The 15,794-nt window shown below is 32.7% G+C and overlaps 1 protein-coding gene across 1 annotated transcript in view; it reads left to right on the plus strand.

The window, feature by feature from the left end:
- Positions 1-15,794, plus strand: part of SWT1 (SWT1 RNA endoribonuclease homolog) — a 61,121-nt gene that overhangs the window by 21,794 nt on the left and 23,533 nt on the right. Inside the window, exons 10-14 of the mRNA XM_016224612.2 lie at positions 1,349-1,442; positions 7,848-7,993; positions 9,727-9,890; positions 10,723-10,861; positions 13,826-13,974. Coding sequence (XP_016080098.1) covers positions 1,349-1,442; positions 7,848-7,993; positions 9,727-9,890; positions 10,723-10,861; positions 13,826-13,974 — 692 coding nt within the window. The remainder of the gene's footprint in view (positions 1-1,348; positions 1,443-7,847; positions 7,994-9,726; positions 9,891-10,722; positions 10,862-13,825; positions 13,975-15,794) is intronic.

Below are 15,794 nucleotides of genomic sequence, written 5' to 3' on the forward strand. Positions count from 1 at the left end.
AGGAAAATTGGCTGTTGTAATATATGTCTGTCTGGCTCACTGGCTGTCTGATTAAAGAATTGAATTAAATCTCCTTCAGGCTCAGCCTCTGAGATCAGCTGAGTTCTGTCTAGACTTCATGATGAGATTGTGAGCTCCTCAAGAGTTTGTCTTTGAATATCCAATTACTTAGCATAGTGACCTGGCACAAATTCAGTCCTGTATAAGTATTTATTGCAGGAATCAATGAGTTTTCTAATTTGAATGTTTAGAGGACTAAGTAATACAGGCTAAAATTTGAGGGAAACAAAACATCATAATCTAGGAACATTGCTCACTGGCTAGTATGTTTTGAATTTTAGTGTGTAAGGGACTTCACAAGGGCTTAAATCAAATCAGTCTTTGGGTCCAGGCTCCAAAGATTATTATCCAGAATTGGGGCCTGGGAGTATGGTCCTGCAGTCTGTATTATAAACAAGTACCCTGGGAGTTCTGAGTCAGGTAGGGTAAGGACCTAGGAGAAGCACTGACTTTGGTCCTATTTCTGCACATTGCAATATTTTCACAAAAACCAAACTTTTACCACCTGCTTTAAAGCTTGGAGAATGCCAGAGAACACCCTGTCAGCCACTGATTAACATTTGTTAGGGATTATTTTCTGTGTTCTCTGCTTAGGGCCCATATTGCCTTCTCCTGTACATCTCTAACTGTTACTGCTTTAGAGAGTAAGGAAAAGCAGACACATGAAAGTGGTTCTGTTGCTGATAGAACATCTCTTTTAAGTTGAGATCATTTTAAGCATGAGGTAATCATAATTTACTAATAATCTCTAAGTGACCAAATTGAGACTAGAATTCATAGCTTTTGGTTTCTCATCTGGCATTTAACCTACGGATCACATTTTTTTGAGTTTGTTAATGGGCATATTCTATGCCATTTAGTAGAAAACTAACCACTTTTTCAAACTCACAACTATATGCTACGTGAGCTCTAGATCCAGAATTTTCAAGGTATTGTTTTGCTGTGTCATATCTTCCTCTTTTCATTTTTATTTTATTTTATTTTATTTTTTTAAAGAGAGGAAGGGAGAGGGGGTGAGAGATAGAAACGTCAATGATGAGAGAGTCATTGATCGGCTGCTTCCTGCATGCCCCCTACTGGGGATTGAGCTGGCTCTCCAGCCATGTGCCCTGACCTGGAATTGAACCCCAACCTCCTGGTTCATAGGTCAACACTCAACCCCTGAGCCATGCCAGCCAGGCTCCTCTTTTTAAGGGTTTTTTTTGGTATGTAAGTACAGCCTAGATTATACATATGGTACCCAGATTTCTAGTGTGTTTAATGATAATTGCTTTTACTAAATTTGCAGATGGATTCAGTGATGAGAACAATGATGATCGAGTATTAAAATGCTGCCTTCAGTACCAGGAATTATTCCCTAGTTCTCTTGTTATTCTGTGCACGTGAGTTTCATGATCATTTTAATTCTTTTTTTAAAAAGTAACAAATAATACCAAAGAATTTTTAAAAATCATACTGAATCTACCATATCAAGGATCAAAAACATGTATACTTTATAAATCTGCCAGGAAACATATTCAATTATAATTCTTTTTAATTTTGAATTTTTATAAGTTTATTTGATGATACATGCTGCAGACCAAGATCTCAAATGCTCCCCTCTTCTTTTTCTTATTGAGGTATAATTGACACATAGCATATTAGTTTCAGGTGTACAACATAATGATTGATTTTTTTTTTTATATTACCGAATGATCACCAAATTAAGTTTAGTTAATACCTCCATCACCATACATAGTTACAAAAAATATTTTTTCTTGTAATGAGGACTTTCAAGATCTATTCTTTTAACAGTTTTCAAATATACAATACAATATTATTAATTATACTCAACATGCTGTACTAGCTCACATTCTTACATATAAGATATGGAAGAATGAGGTTTGAATCTCAAGTAGATGAAGTTTCATTTCACTTTAATTTATATAATATTCAGAAAACTTTTGAAAAGCAGGGAAATACCAGTTTAATATTCCAATGAAACAGTTCAGAAATAAAAATTTGACATTTTTTGGTTATGTGCCAAGGTTAATGAGTATGTGAGAAAGGGGTCATTTATGTTGTAGTTTTGTTCTCGGTACCTGGATTGGAGTCCTGATCTACCACTTACCCCCTTTGTGACTTGGGAAAGTTGCTTAACAACTCTGTGTAAAATAGAGGGGGAAGAATAATACCTTCCTCATGAGGTTATTGTATTTAATCAGATGATATATATGAAGGACTTAGTGCCAGTACGCAGTGTGATCTCAGAGTTTTTCCCTCGTTCTCCCTCCTTTTCCAACTAATATTTCCAACTAATATTTTCATTACTTAGTTCTAAGAGGAGACTACCATAATGCTAACCAAGATTGCATTCATCGTGTATGAGAAAAGGCTCTGGGAAGCGTTTATCTCAGTCTGTTGAGATCTTTCTTCCAGGTTTATCCTGTTTGTCTCAAATAAACTTCTATAAAAATCAAAAGAAAAGGCTCTGAAGGAAACATGAAGAATAGTTATAATTTGCAGTTTTAGTCTGAATTTAAGTCACTGCAAAATAGAGTTTTTACAGTTTCATGATCATGCCTAAATTCTGTGTGAAATGGAGTGATTATGGAAGTAAATGGCCCTCAGATTTTTCTTCTAAGGGGGCTTCGTCAATTATTATTTTAGCTCTCTTCAAAGATAATGTTATTCTTTTTGGAGTTAAAGGAAACATCGGAGATTTCTATCTCTAGGTTTTAAATTGTTTTGATCTAGAACATTTCATCTCAGAGTTTGTTGAAGGCTGAAATAGAATTAGTAATATGCTAATCATTTTGAACTTTAGCTAAATTTGAGCATAATTGTTGTGTAATTGGTATTTTTTTAGTTCAACTTAGAATGAAAATTAAAGTAGTGGGACTTCATCAATTCTTTATTATTTCTGCAGTGATTCTTTATTATTTCTACTCGTGATTAACAGATGTAACTTTTTTTAGTGAAATGAAAATTTATAGTCAAACCTTATTTTTCTCACACTATTTTCTAAATAAGCCTCTTTTTTATTTATTTATTTTTTTCCTATAAAGGCCGATAATTGTGCCTACTGTGTGACTCACTCTTATTTATTTTAAGGATACATTGCTATTACCTAAATGAATGATGATGATGATACTAATTGGTAATGATAGTAATAGGAGAACTTCTATAACACTGTATACTATATACATCATTTTAAGTGCTTTATTTACATTAACAGTCCCAAGTATGGGCCAGATACCCCTAGTTGTTATCTATAATCCCTATCTTCTAAACTCTAGTCTGTTTATCTACTTATTTGATATCTCTACTTGTATGTCTCATAGACATCTAAAAACTACCATCTCCAAAAACAAACTGTTGATCTTTCCTTCTAAATTCTTCTCCATCTGAAAAGTTCCACCTTCCACTCATTTGCTTAAAACCAGAAACCTAGGAGGCATTTTTGACACCTGTCTTTCATTTTCCTCATAATCTATGTCTAGTTAATTAGTGGTGCCTGTATGGTTCTCTTTTATCATTCTTGCCAACATTCTTTGTCAAGCCATGTTTTTTTTTTCTTTTCTATTCTAAGACTACTTCCCTCTACTTCCACCCTTGCTCGCCTTCATTTATTCTTCAAATTTTTTATTTTTATTTTTAAAAAGTTTCATCATGGAGAATTTCAACAATATTCAAAGTAAAGAAGAGTTAATAAAAACTCCTACATACCCAGCTATAACAATTATAAAAATTCTTCTGTTATCTATCTATACATCCATCCATTCCCTGTCCTCCTATATGTTTATTTTATATAGTTCTTTGTATTTTGAGGGAAAATATACATATGTTGAAATGGACATATTTTAACTGTACAGTGTTGACAATGGATACACTGGTGCAGCACACATCCCTCTCTATATAAAGAACACTGCCATTAACCCCCCCAAAAAGGGTATATTTGCTTTTTTCTAGTTTTTTAAGGTGGAAGCTTGGATCATTTATTTGAGACTGCTGTACATTTTCCTTTAAGCACTGCTTTAATTGCATCCCACACAATCTGATATGTTGCATTTTTCTTTTCATTCAGTTAAATATGTATTCTTTATAATTTCCCCTGTGACCTCCTCTTTGATCCATAGGTTATTTAGATATTTGTTACTTAATTCTAAAAACTTGCAAATTTTTCAGTTTTGTTTTTTTTGTTGTTATTGATTTATCAAGTTTAATTCTGTTATGACTTGAGAACATACTTTATATGATTTCTGTTTTTTTACATTTGTTAAAGTTTGTTTTGTGGTCTACCTGGTTAATTCATGTGCTTTTACAAAGAGTGTGTGGGTGGAGTATTCCATAAACTTCAGTTAGGACAAGTTGGTTGGTAGTGGTGTTCAAGTTTTCTATAACCTTACTGATTATCTGTCTACTTATTCTATGATTACTTAAAGTGAAGTATTGAAATCTCCAGCTATAACTGTGGATTTGTATATTTCTTTCAGTTTACTTCTCTTTATGTATTTTGAAGCTTTATGGTATGATACATACACATTGGGGATTATTTAGGATTGTCTCACTGGAAATTTATATAATGTCTCTCTCATTCTATAATTTCTCTCTTTGTCCTTGATAATATTGCTGGTTCTGAAGTCTCCTTTGTTAAGTATTAATATTATTTTTCCAGTTTTGTTTTGGACAGTATTTATATGGTGTATCTTTTTCATCAACTTACTTTAAATCTACCTGTGTCTTCATATAAGTTTTTGTGGACAACATATAGTTGGTGCTTCCTTTTTTGCACAATCTGACAGTTTCTGTCTTTTCATTAATGAGTTTATGCCATTCACATTTAATTGGTTGGATCAGAATCTACCATTTTGCTAATTATTTTCTATTTGTTTCATCTGTCTGTCTTTCTTTTATTTGCTTAATTGTATATTTTTATGGTGCTACTCTATCTCCATCATTGCCTTATTTCTATCTTCTTGAAAAAACCTTTTTAATGGTTGCCCTAGTGTTTACAGTATACATCTTTACTTGATCAAAGTCTGCCTTCAAATAATTTTACATTTATTTATGTGTAGTATAAGGATCTTACAACAGTATATCCCCAGTTTCTTCCCCCTATTTTTTGTGCTGTTGTCATAGATTTTATCTTTACATAAATGATAAACATGTAGTACTTTGCAATTATTTTTGATTCACTCGTTTACTGTTTAGAGAAATTAAAGTGAGAAAAAAAGGGTTTTTTTAATCTTACATTCCATTTTGAGCACTCTTCATTTCTTTTTATAGATCCAAGTTTCTGTCTGGTGTCATATTCCTTCTGCCTAAACAACTTTCTTTGACATGCGTAAGTCTCTTGACAATGAATTTTAGGGTTTTGTTTGTCTTCTGATGTCTTTATTTCTTAATTATTTTTGAAAGATATTTGGGTTGACAGTTCTTTTCCTGGTATTTTAAAGGTGCCACTCCATTTTCTTCTAGTTTATATGGTTTCTGATGAGAAGTCTGCTGTAAATGTTGTTGTCTTTGTTCCTCTGTATGTAATATGTCTTTTTTCCTCTCATTGCTTTCAAGATTTATCTTTTGCTTTTTTAGCAGGTTTTTTAGCTGTTTTTAGCATATATGCCCAGATGTTTGGGGGGGAGGGGCAGTGGAATTAGGGGAGAGCAAATATCCTGCTTGATGTTCTCGGAGCTTCTTAGATCTTTGGTTTTGTGTATATCTCTAGTTCTGGAAAATTCTCAGCCACTAGTTTTCAAATATTTCTTCTGTCTTGTTTCCTCTTTTCTCCTTCTGGTATTACAGAATTATATTGTAGTAACCAGCTTTCGAGATAACCCCAATGATTCCTGCCTCCTAGTATTAATTCTCTTGTATAGTCCCCTCCTACACTTTACCAGGATTGGTTTTCTGTGATAGATAGCATTGATCAGAAGAGATAGCATGTCATGCCTGAGATTAGGTTATAAAAGACTGGGACTTCCTTCTTGGGCACTCTTTTGCTTCCTTCTCTCTCTTGAATCACGTGTTCTGGGGAAGCAAACTGCCATGCTGTGAGCAGCCCTATGGAGAAGCCCACATGGTGAGAAAATAAAGCCAAGAGCCAGTGAGGGGCAAAGGCCTCCCAACAACCACATGAACGAGTGCCAATTAAACCTTGAGATGGCTACAACCCTAGGCAACTGTATGCTCCAACCTTGTGAGAGACCCTGAGCCAGAACTATCCAGTCCAGCTGCTCCCAGATTCAGGAACTATGTGAGATAATAAATGTTTATTTTAAACTGCTAAATTTTGGGATAATTTGTTACACAGCAATAGATAACTAATACATGCACATATGTTAGACTATTTGATATAGACCCGTAGATCTTTGTGTTTTTTTAACCTTTTACTCTCTTTTTGTTTCAGTTTGGGTAATTTCTTTTGAACTGTCTTCAAGTTTTTTTGTTTCTTTTCTCACCTATGTCTATTCCACTGAGAGGCCTGTTGAAGGCATTCTTGATCACTCTTACTGTGTTTTTATAGCTAGCACTTCCATTTGATTCTTATAGTTTTCACCTGTGCTGAAACTGCCCCTATGATTTTGCATACTATTCACCTTTTCCATTATAGCCTTTAACATATTAATCAAAATTATTTTAAATTCCCTGTCAGATAGCCTCAACCTCTGTGTCAGAGCTGAGTCTGGTTCTGTTGATTGCTTTGTCTCTTGTCAGCATGTTCTATTTTTCTGGGCAGAATTTATGTGCAGATTTTATGGTTCACCTGCCCTGTGGTTTCCTCTCGTCTTCAGTTTCCCCCTTAACTTTCAGTCTGCTCTGGCTAGCCCTAAACATTATCTTCTAACATTCAAGCTATTAAGACTGTGTCTTTCTGTCTTAAAACTGATAATATAGGGAATGCCCTCAGGCAAAAAGATAGAAACTTACAGCTTTCACCAGTCTTGAGAGTAGACTCCCCTCCAGCTTCTGCCTACATTTTATTGCTCTCTAGTGCCTTCAAGTGGTTGCCTTTTTTTTTTTCTTTTGGTTCAGATCTTCTAATTCTCATCTATGGGAGTGTTAGTCTCACCAAGCTATTCTGCCATTAACAAAAGCTAGAAACCTGCTGGACTTCAGAATGATTTAATAAACAGATCTGATCATGCCACTTCCACATTGAAACCCTTAATGTCTTCCCATTTGTTAATGTCTTTGCCTTTTTCTTCAGCCATATTAACTGGTCTCATGTACTATGATCTAATCATACTGACTTCTTTCAACAAATAGCAAATTCACGCCATTTGTTTTATTCTCACTTCGAGTAAATTTGTAATTACCAGTTCTGTGTAAATTATTTCTCTAACTATGGCTCTTTCTGTTTATTTCTCATTGGAGGATCGTATTCCTGTGTTCAAATCCACCTCCAACTACCAAGTGTAACTCTGAACAAGTTACTTAACTTCTTTACACCCCAGTCTCTCATCTGTGAAATGGGGATAGCATTAGTTCCATTTCTACCTAAGAAGTTTGTTGTGAGAATTAAATGGAATGATACATACATAAAGTGCTTAGAACAGTGCCTGGTACTAGGGAAACACTCAATAAATAATAATTATTATTATTCTCTAAAGCTCATATGATGTGTGACTCAATTGTGTGTTAATTCTTTTATCTTCTCTATTTAAAATAAAATTGGCCTCTTTTGTTAATACATATGCTGAGAATTACAAACCTCTGATTAGATCCTATGTATTTTGAGTTGCCATGTGATTTACCTTATTAAAAAATAAAAAATAAAGTATTTTTTTCTCCTAAACCAACCTTAGGGATGATAGAAATTTAAGAAACAAAGGCATAATAAGTGGTGTGAAGTCACTCAGTAAAGAAGAATTGAGTGCAGAGTTCTTAAACTTGTCTCTGAGCACAGTTGTACCTCATCAGCCTTGTGTATCTAAGCAACAGTTGAAAGCAGGTAATATTCTTACTATGAATAATTAGAAATGTGACTAATGAATAATTAGAAATAAGACTATTTTATATGCTAAGGTTATTGATAACCATTGTAGTTAATAACAGATTTTTATCTTGTATATTTAAAATAACAGTGTTTGGAGTATTTGTTCACACGTAAATGGTAGAAATGAATGAAAATTATAATGGTAATACAAAAGAAAACATAATTGACAGTATTGCCTTCTACATATACTTTTACAAATTAATTTGAATATTTGTTGTTCACTCACACACAGTTTTACATGCTTATAATTATTTTGTATATACTATTTTGTACCTTGTAGAGTATACCTTTTAAATTAATAGTAGCTATAGGACATATTCATTTGAAGTAGACATTTTTGGTTTCTTTTTTAAAATTAGCTTCATATTCATAACCTATTAATACTATAAAAACTTGACTCTAGTACTAGTTCTTTTTAAATTTTATATTAATAGTTAAGAAAGCTTAAGGCTTTTTTTTCACCGGAATAATCTCTTTTTCCCCAGAATAATCTGTTCTGTACTAGAGTATGGTATTTGATAGAGTTTATATTAAGTCTGACATAATTTAAAAACACATACCAGCTTTTCCTCTATGGGGAAAACTGAAATCTCTACTATTATATGAACTTTTATATATAATTATATAAAAATTCATATATACACTTGCTACTTATTTGACCTTTCTAGTAGTAAAATTTCTTTAGTCATAACATTCAAAATGGCATTTAGAAGGAGTAACAGGATATTTTAGTTTATAGTTTTTGGGGGTAACATGCTTCCAGTTTGCCCATTATATTACTGTCATTTTAAACCCTTAGTTTGTGTTTATAGAGATAAACCAGTTAATATTTTGAATTTTACTATAGAGAAATAATAGTTGTTTTCAGGTATCAAAAGTTATGTTAATGAAATTATATCAGTTAAAGTAATAAAAATTCACTTTCAAAGGGTTGGGCACAAAGGTAGTTAAGTCAGATTTTGGTCCTTTCAAAGCAATTTATTGATATGAGCTTCAACTGGAAGAATATACTTGTTTTTGGAAGAAAACAGTTTGATTCATACTTCTTAATTTTCTGTTATACACAGAATCAAAGCATTCTCATTATTTTTCTTCTTTATGAAAATAAGAGAATCAAAATTGTAGTTAAAATATCACAGACATTTCTTTCTCTTTTTTTAATCCTCACCTGAGGACATGTTCATTGAATTTTAGAGAGAAGGGAAGGGAGAGAGAGTGGGAGGGCAGAGAGAGAGACATTGATGTGACAGAGAAACATCGATCAGTTGCCTCTCGAATGTACCCCAACATGGCCAGGGATCAAACCCACAACCTAGGTATTTTCCCCAACTGGGAATTGAACCCAAGACCTTTTAGTGTATTGGATAACGCTCCAACCAACTGAGCCACACTGGCCAGGTGTCACACACATTTCTTAAATTTTTATTTCAGTGACACTATTTAGTTGCCTTTTGTCAAAAAGAGAAAACATCTGCTAATGTAATATGGTTTATGCTGCATCTAAAACAACTATACTAGGGATACATGTTTCTAAATACTGTTTTTAAAATAAAGTATTGGTTTGTTTTCCTAGGTAATTAAAATACTAATTATATACGTAAAATGTTTATTATTTATGGCCAAATATAATTACATATGTAAAATATTTACTATTAGTGTCCTAAAAAAAGCTTATAATTGTTTTAAAGAGCGAACACCTTTGGGAAAGAGTAATGAGGAAGAATCTACAAATTCTGGACTACTCATTCTACTTGAAGGCATAGTATCTGATCTTGAAAAATCTCTTGGAACAGCTTTATCTTCAATATTAGAAACAGAAATGAAAATTGCTTTTGGAAACCTCTGGATGGAGGTGATTATTTAAGCTTTGTTAGTTAAAAAGTTATTTTTTATTGCTAAAGATTGGTTAAGAAATACTTCTTGATAAGCTTTTTAGTAATAATCTATATCACATTATATTTTTTCTTGGAAGTTTTTGAAATAACATTTTCAAAATTAACTGAAGGACATTTCCAAAAGATTAGGACTATATTTTATTAGAATAGATTTTTTTCACCAGTTACATGAAATTAGATTGATTTCCTCATAGAAATGATGTTAAAAAGTAGATTGATGACATTTGCTAATTAAAATTGTGCTGCTTTTGATTAGAACTATGCTTTCTTTTTGCATGTGTAGTTTCTGAAACTATATAAGGATTATACTAATATCCATTTTACAAAGGAATTGTAATGGAAGCATTTTAAAGATTATAATTAGTTTTGAATAAGACATTTTTTAGTTTAAAAAGAATTCAACTAACTATATTTTTCTCAGAAATATATGTAGATATTCCTGAATAGGTACAGTTAATCCTTGAACAACTTGGGGTTCTGACCATCCATGCAGTTTAAAATCCACATGTAACTTTTGACTCCCCAAAAAGTTAACTTCTAATAGCCTACTGTTGACCAGAAGCCTTACTAGTAACATAAACAGTCAATTAACACGTGATTTGTATATTACATGTATTCTGTATTCTTACAATAAAGTAAAGAAAAGAAAATTATATTAAGAAAACCATGAGGAAGAGAAAATACATGTAACTGTACCTGCAGAGTTCTAACCTGTTTTTTTAAATTTTTTTAAATAATAGGAATAATTAATAAATCAGTAGATGCTGATTTTTTCTAAATACTTTTTAGATGCTATACTTGAAACCACCATGGACTCTAATGCATTTAATGCAGTGCTTTAGAAAACATTGGGTAGCTGTATTTGGATTAATTACAGAAAAGAACTTGCTTTTAACCGTTGAGAACTTACATGACAATCTCTGTAAAGGTATGAATCTTTTATTTTGTTTTTAGCAGTGTTGTATTAAAGTGAGACTAGCAGATATAGTTCATGGAATGTGAAGATAAATTAATAAAAATTTAATCAGTTCTTAATCATTCTCATTTCTAAAGGGAATTTATGGCAGCTGGATGAATGGATACAGTTCATAGAGCCGTGACTATTAATGATATCATTGTTGATGTTCCTTGATATTGTGAATATATAGTTTTTAATCATGTTTGGAAACTTTTTAAACCACATTTTATAGGTTATTGAGTGTGCAAATAGAATTATTTAGTTTTTTTCATTTCTCACTGTGTTTAACACAGTTTTGATCACATTTCATGTACTAGTTTTTAAAATAGTGTATCAAGCCCGGCCGGGCGTGGCTCAGCAGTTGAGCGTCGAGTCCCGGTCAGGGCGCAGGCCCGGGTTTCGGGCTCGATCAATGACTCTCTCATCATTGATGTTTCTGTCTCTCTCTCTCCCTTTCCTTTCATCTCTCTGAAACCAATAAAGATATATTTAAAAAAAAAAATAGTGTATCAAGGTTTCTATTTAAAATATAAGGAATAGGAAACCTTTGGCTTTCCTGGATAGTGAATTTTAGAACCAGTAGAGACTGTAGTCAACCACTTAAGCTGGTGGTTTTTAAACCATGTTGGACAGAATCTCAGGCTTCTTGAAGTGCCTCTGGAGCTGCCACCAATGGGAGGTGGAGAGGTTGATGGGGGCCTGGCAAGTGGTGGGCCTCTGGCCTTCAACCCGAGCTTTAGCCAAGCAGCTGTTTTTTATCTTTTTATATATGGAGATTCCATGTAGGATTTGAAAAAAAAGTTTCTCTGAATGCCTGAAAAGTGTCTTTATTATGTAAGGGACATGGAACAACATATTGGACATGTCTTCAAAGCAGTTTTACAAGATATACATTGAAACATTTTTTTTTCATATCTTTTACTAGCGGCATAATTTAGTTGGTTCTTCCAGAAGAAACAGTCCATAAACTATGTGTATCTTGAACAAGATTTAGTTTCAAAAATAGGGTGTTGAGTTACCATCCTCCATTTGTCTGTTCTTTTTCCATAAGTGAGCAGTGTTTTGCTCTTACATGCAGCTTAGAGATAGTAGGCGGCAGCTCTGATTGGCAATAGGGAAAGAAGTGAAGAGACGGTGACTGTTTCTTCTGCTAAAAAATCCTTTTTGGAATCATTATTGATCCTTGGTCTAGAAGAATCTGATGCCAAATGTTTACTGTAAAGAATATTACTTTACAGTAAAGAATATTAAATAGAATTGTAAAAGTGTCTTCTGCTCTAATTTTGAATTAAAAGAATCACAGATTATGATTTTGTTTACTGTCTTTAATAGTATCCTCACTGTTGAATTATGAATATGTGTTTAACTTCAGCATACCAAACAGGAATCCTTAGATCAATTCATAGAGAATTGTGTGGGAAATAACTAGTAGCTTTTTCTGACTTTGTTATCCATATTTATGTTGGCTTAAATAACTATTGTTCTTATATAAACATTAAACTGTTTCAGTCATGTATACTTCTTTTTATGTTGTGTCTAGGTATTGACTTTATCACTGTTATTTCCCTTTTGCTCATAATCTTTGTAAAGAATTTTCGTAAGGCAGAAATAAAGTGACTAATTCAAGGATATAAGCCCTAAAGAACATAGACCACATTTGAGAAGTACCCTTAAAAAAAGTTGTATCCAGTTTCTCCTACTCAGGAGGTTTACTAGGTTCATTGAATCTCCATTCTGTCCTGTGTGTAGCATCTCTCTCATCTCTCTTTTCCCACAGGAATTTAATCTAGTCATTGACTTTAAAAATAACTAAAAGTGTTTTGTACAGAAATATACTATTTGTTTGCTTGGTAAAAGGAAAGCCAGAAGCTTGGCTGTAACCATCACATTAGATTAGAATTCTCAATATTGTGTAATTAATTATTAAAATTTATCTTTAATTTTCATTTGACCTTTCAGTATTTCACGAGCAAATATTCACTGTGTAAGTGATACAGGGGAATTCTTTATTTTTTTAACTCATAGTGTCAGTGAAAAACCATGCTGGTGTTTTGGAATATAACAGTTGCTGAAACTGAACATTAAATAAAACACATTGTAGCATGATTATTTTGAATTCCTTTGAAAATTGTTAGTAGCACTCTATCTTAATAATGGAAAAAATTCTTTTTATTTTGGGTTTTGGTGACATTAGAAAATTACTTAACTTTATTCATAACTTTTTAAATCTTTCAAAGTATTGTCACCACCTCTCCTAATTGGTTTGAGAATTTAATGTAATTTTAGTTCCTTGAGAGAAAATTATACCTTTAAATTATTACTGGTAGATGAACTCAACTTTGCTAATTTACAGGGGGGAAAAATTCTGCTAGCTTCTCTTGCCCCCAGCTTACTGTTACCCAAATTATTTATTTTTTGCTAAATGTGTCATACACAGAGAGAAAACAGGTTATTTTCAGTAAATCTAGTATTATATTTCATGTAATGGAAATTGAAGGTAAATTACTACATAATAACTGAGTTGATTATGAGAAGTACCACATATAATTTATGTGCTTACCACCAAAATGTTACTCCTCTGATGCCTCCATAGTAATTTGTATGTGAAACAATCTCAGTTTTGAAAATCTGTGGTTAACTCATTTGTTTAGTGATCAGCTCTCTTTTCTGAAGAGTATGTCTTTGAGTTGACCATGTTGTGGGAACTCCTGGAATCTAAATACAGAATACCAGAATCAACTCCAAGCACTTTGTAACTAAGTCTGTTTAATTGTTGCTTTTTATACCAGAGAGATAAATTAGGAGTGGCTGGTAGGTATAAATGTGTACTTGTCTTAAATCTCACAATTAATATTAGATTAGTTTTCCAAAGACATTTTGTGAATTGTATACTCATTCTTACATGTTTTTTCCTTCTTAATTTTCTATTACCAGCTAACAATGCAGTGGATTTTACAACGGTGAAATTCCTGCTTCAGGATTCTCAAAGCCTGTTACATGCTTTCAGTACAAGGTCAAATTATGATGGTATTCTTCCGCAGGCCTTTGCTCAAGTCAACAAACTACTCCAAACATTTTCAGAGGTAGGACACCTTTGAAATGCCATTTAGAATAGCTAATCACATACATTCTAAATGTATTTAGCAGATAACAGTAGGGAAAGGCTATTTTAATTTTAACTTTAACATACAGAGGCATTAAGTAAACTATTAAATGAATTGAATGTTGAATAAACAGTTCTTATTACAAGTTATAAAACACATTGTCCTATGGAAGTAGTGTCACAGCAGTTGTTGGGATTTTAATTATTTTATTTATTGGATAGAAGAAAGCTATGAACTGTTGTTTGAAGATTCATTTCCCAGTGCTATAAACCAGTGGACCACAACATGCATCAAAATACTTTGGGAATTTTTTTAAACATGCAGGTGCCAAGCCTCTCTCAAACCTTACTGAATCAAATTTCTGAGAGTGGTGTTCAGAAATGTTGTTCTTGTTTTACTTTTTATTCTGATATAATTTCAAATCTACACACAAAAATTGCAAGAGTAGTACATAGAATTCCCATATATATCCTTTACCCAGATTCCTCAATGTTAACATTTTATCACATTTGCTTTATTGTTTTCCCTGTGTTCTTACCTGCCTTACGTTTCACACATTTTTCTGAACTCTTTGAGTACATTGCAGATGTGATTCCCCTTTAACCCTAAATACTTCTATATGTATTTCCTAAAGAATAAGGATATCTTATGTAACTAACATAATTAATCAGGAAATTAATTTTGAAGTAAACATAGTAACTAAAAAAAGAATCCCCCTAATCTTAATTTACCAAGTGTAGCAAATCAGGAAGAGAGGAATATTTACTATTTGTTTGCTTCTGAAAAGGCTTCTGAGAGAACCAAAATGGAAAGTTAACTAACATGGTCATTTTCCAGGTTTTTGTATAAGGAGGGTGGGAACTGGAAAAGAATATGCACATTTTTCTTTTATAAGCCTTCCAACCACCAAAAAAAGAGTAAGACTTGCTCTACAGGATGATAGAATAATTAAGATTGGTCTTGAATAGTTGTGTTTTGACCTTTGGTTGTTTAACCTCTCTAAGCCTTAATTCCTTCTTTTGTAAAATGAATATAATAATCTCTGCCACAAAACTGAGATGAGGAGTAATAAATATGTGTAAAGGACTTAGTGCCTAGCACATAAGTGCTATATTAGTGTGCGATAAAGAAATCCACTGGCATAGTTGGAACACTGCTGTTTGAGAGCTGAAGACAAAAAGCATTATGTGATGATTTAAAAATTTTATCTCATTAGATGCATATATGCATGACCTATGGACACAAACAATAATGTGGAGAAGGCCTGGGGAGGGACGTGGGTGGATGCCAGGTGGAGGGGATCAGTTGGGGGAAAAGCGTGACATCTATAATACTTTCAACAATAAAGATAAATTTAAAAAATAAAAGTAAAAATTTTATCTCAGAACACAATATTGTCTTTCCATCCATGTGTATTTATTAAGTTCATAATTAATGTAAACTGGCAAAAACAGGAAATAATTTTTTTTCTTCCTGCCCCAAAAGATAGGAAAGGGTGGTATTTACTTTTACAGTTGGAGGGGGATCATAACCCCACTCATAGTCAGGTTGCTGAAGGTCAGATCCTGTGAATGCCTCTTACCATCTGTGTGACTTTACATGAGCTACCCAGAAAACACCTCGGTTATAAAATATGAATAATCATGGTATCTGTTTCATAAAGTAGTTGTGAAGAGTAAGTGAAATAGTAGATAAAAGTTCTTAGAAAGTTCCAGTGTATAATAAATGCTCAGTAAATATTAACTGTTATTACTAATAGTATTGGAATTTTCTTTTCTTTTTTTAATTTGATGAGCATG

Source organism: Miniopterus natalensis, chromosome 19 (assembly GCF_054644295.1).
Source record: "Miniopterus natalensis isolate mMinNat1 chromosome 19, mMinNat1.hap1, whole genome shotgun sequence".
In the NCBI taxonomy this organism is placed as follows: Eukaryota; Metazoa; Chordata; class Mammalia; order Chiroptera; family Miniopteridae; genus Miniopterus; species Miniopterus natalensis.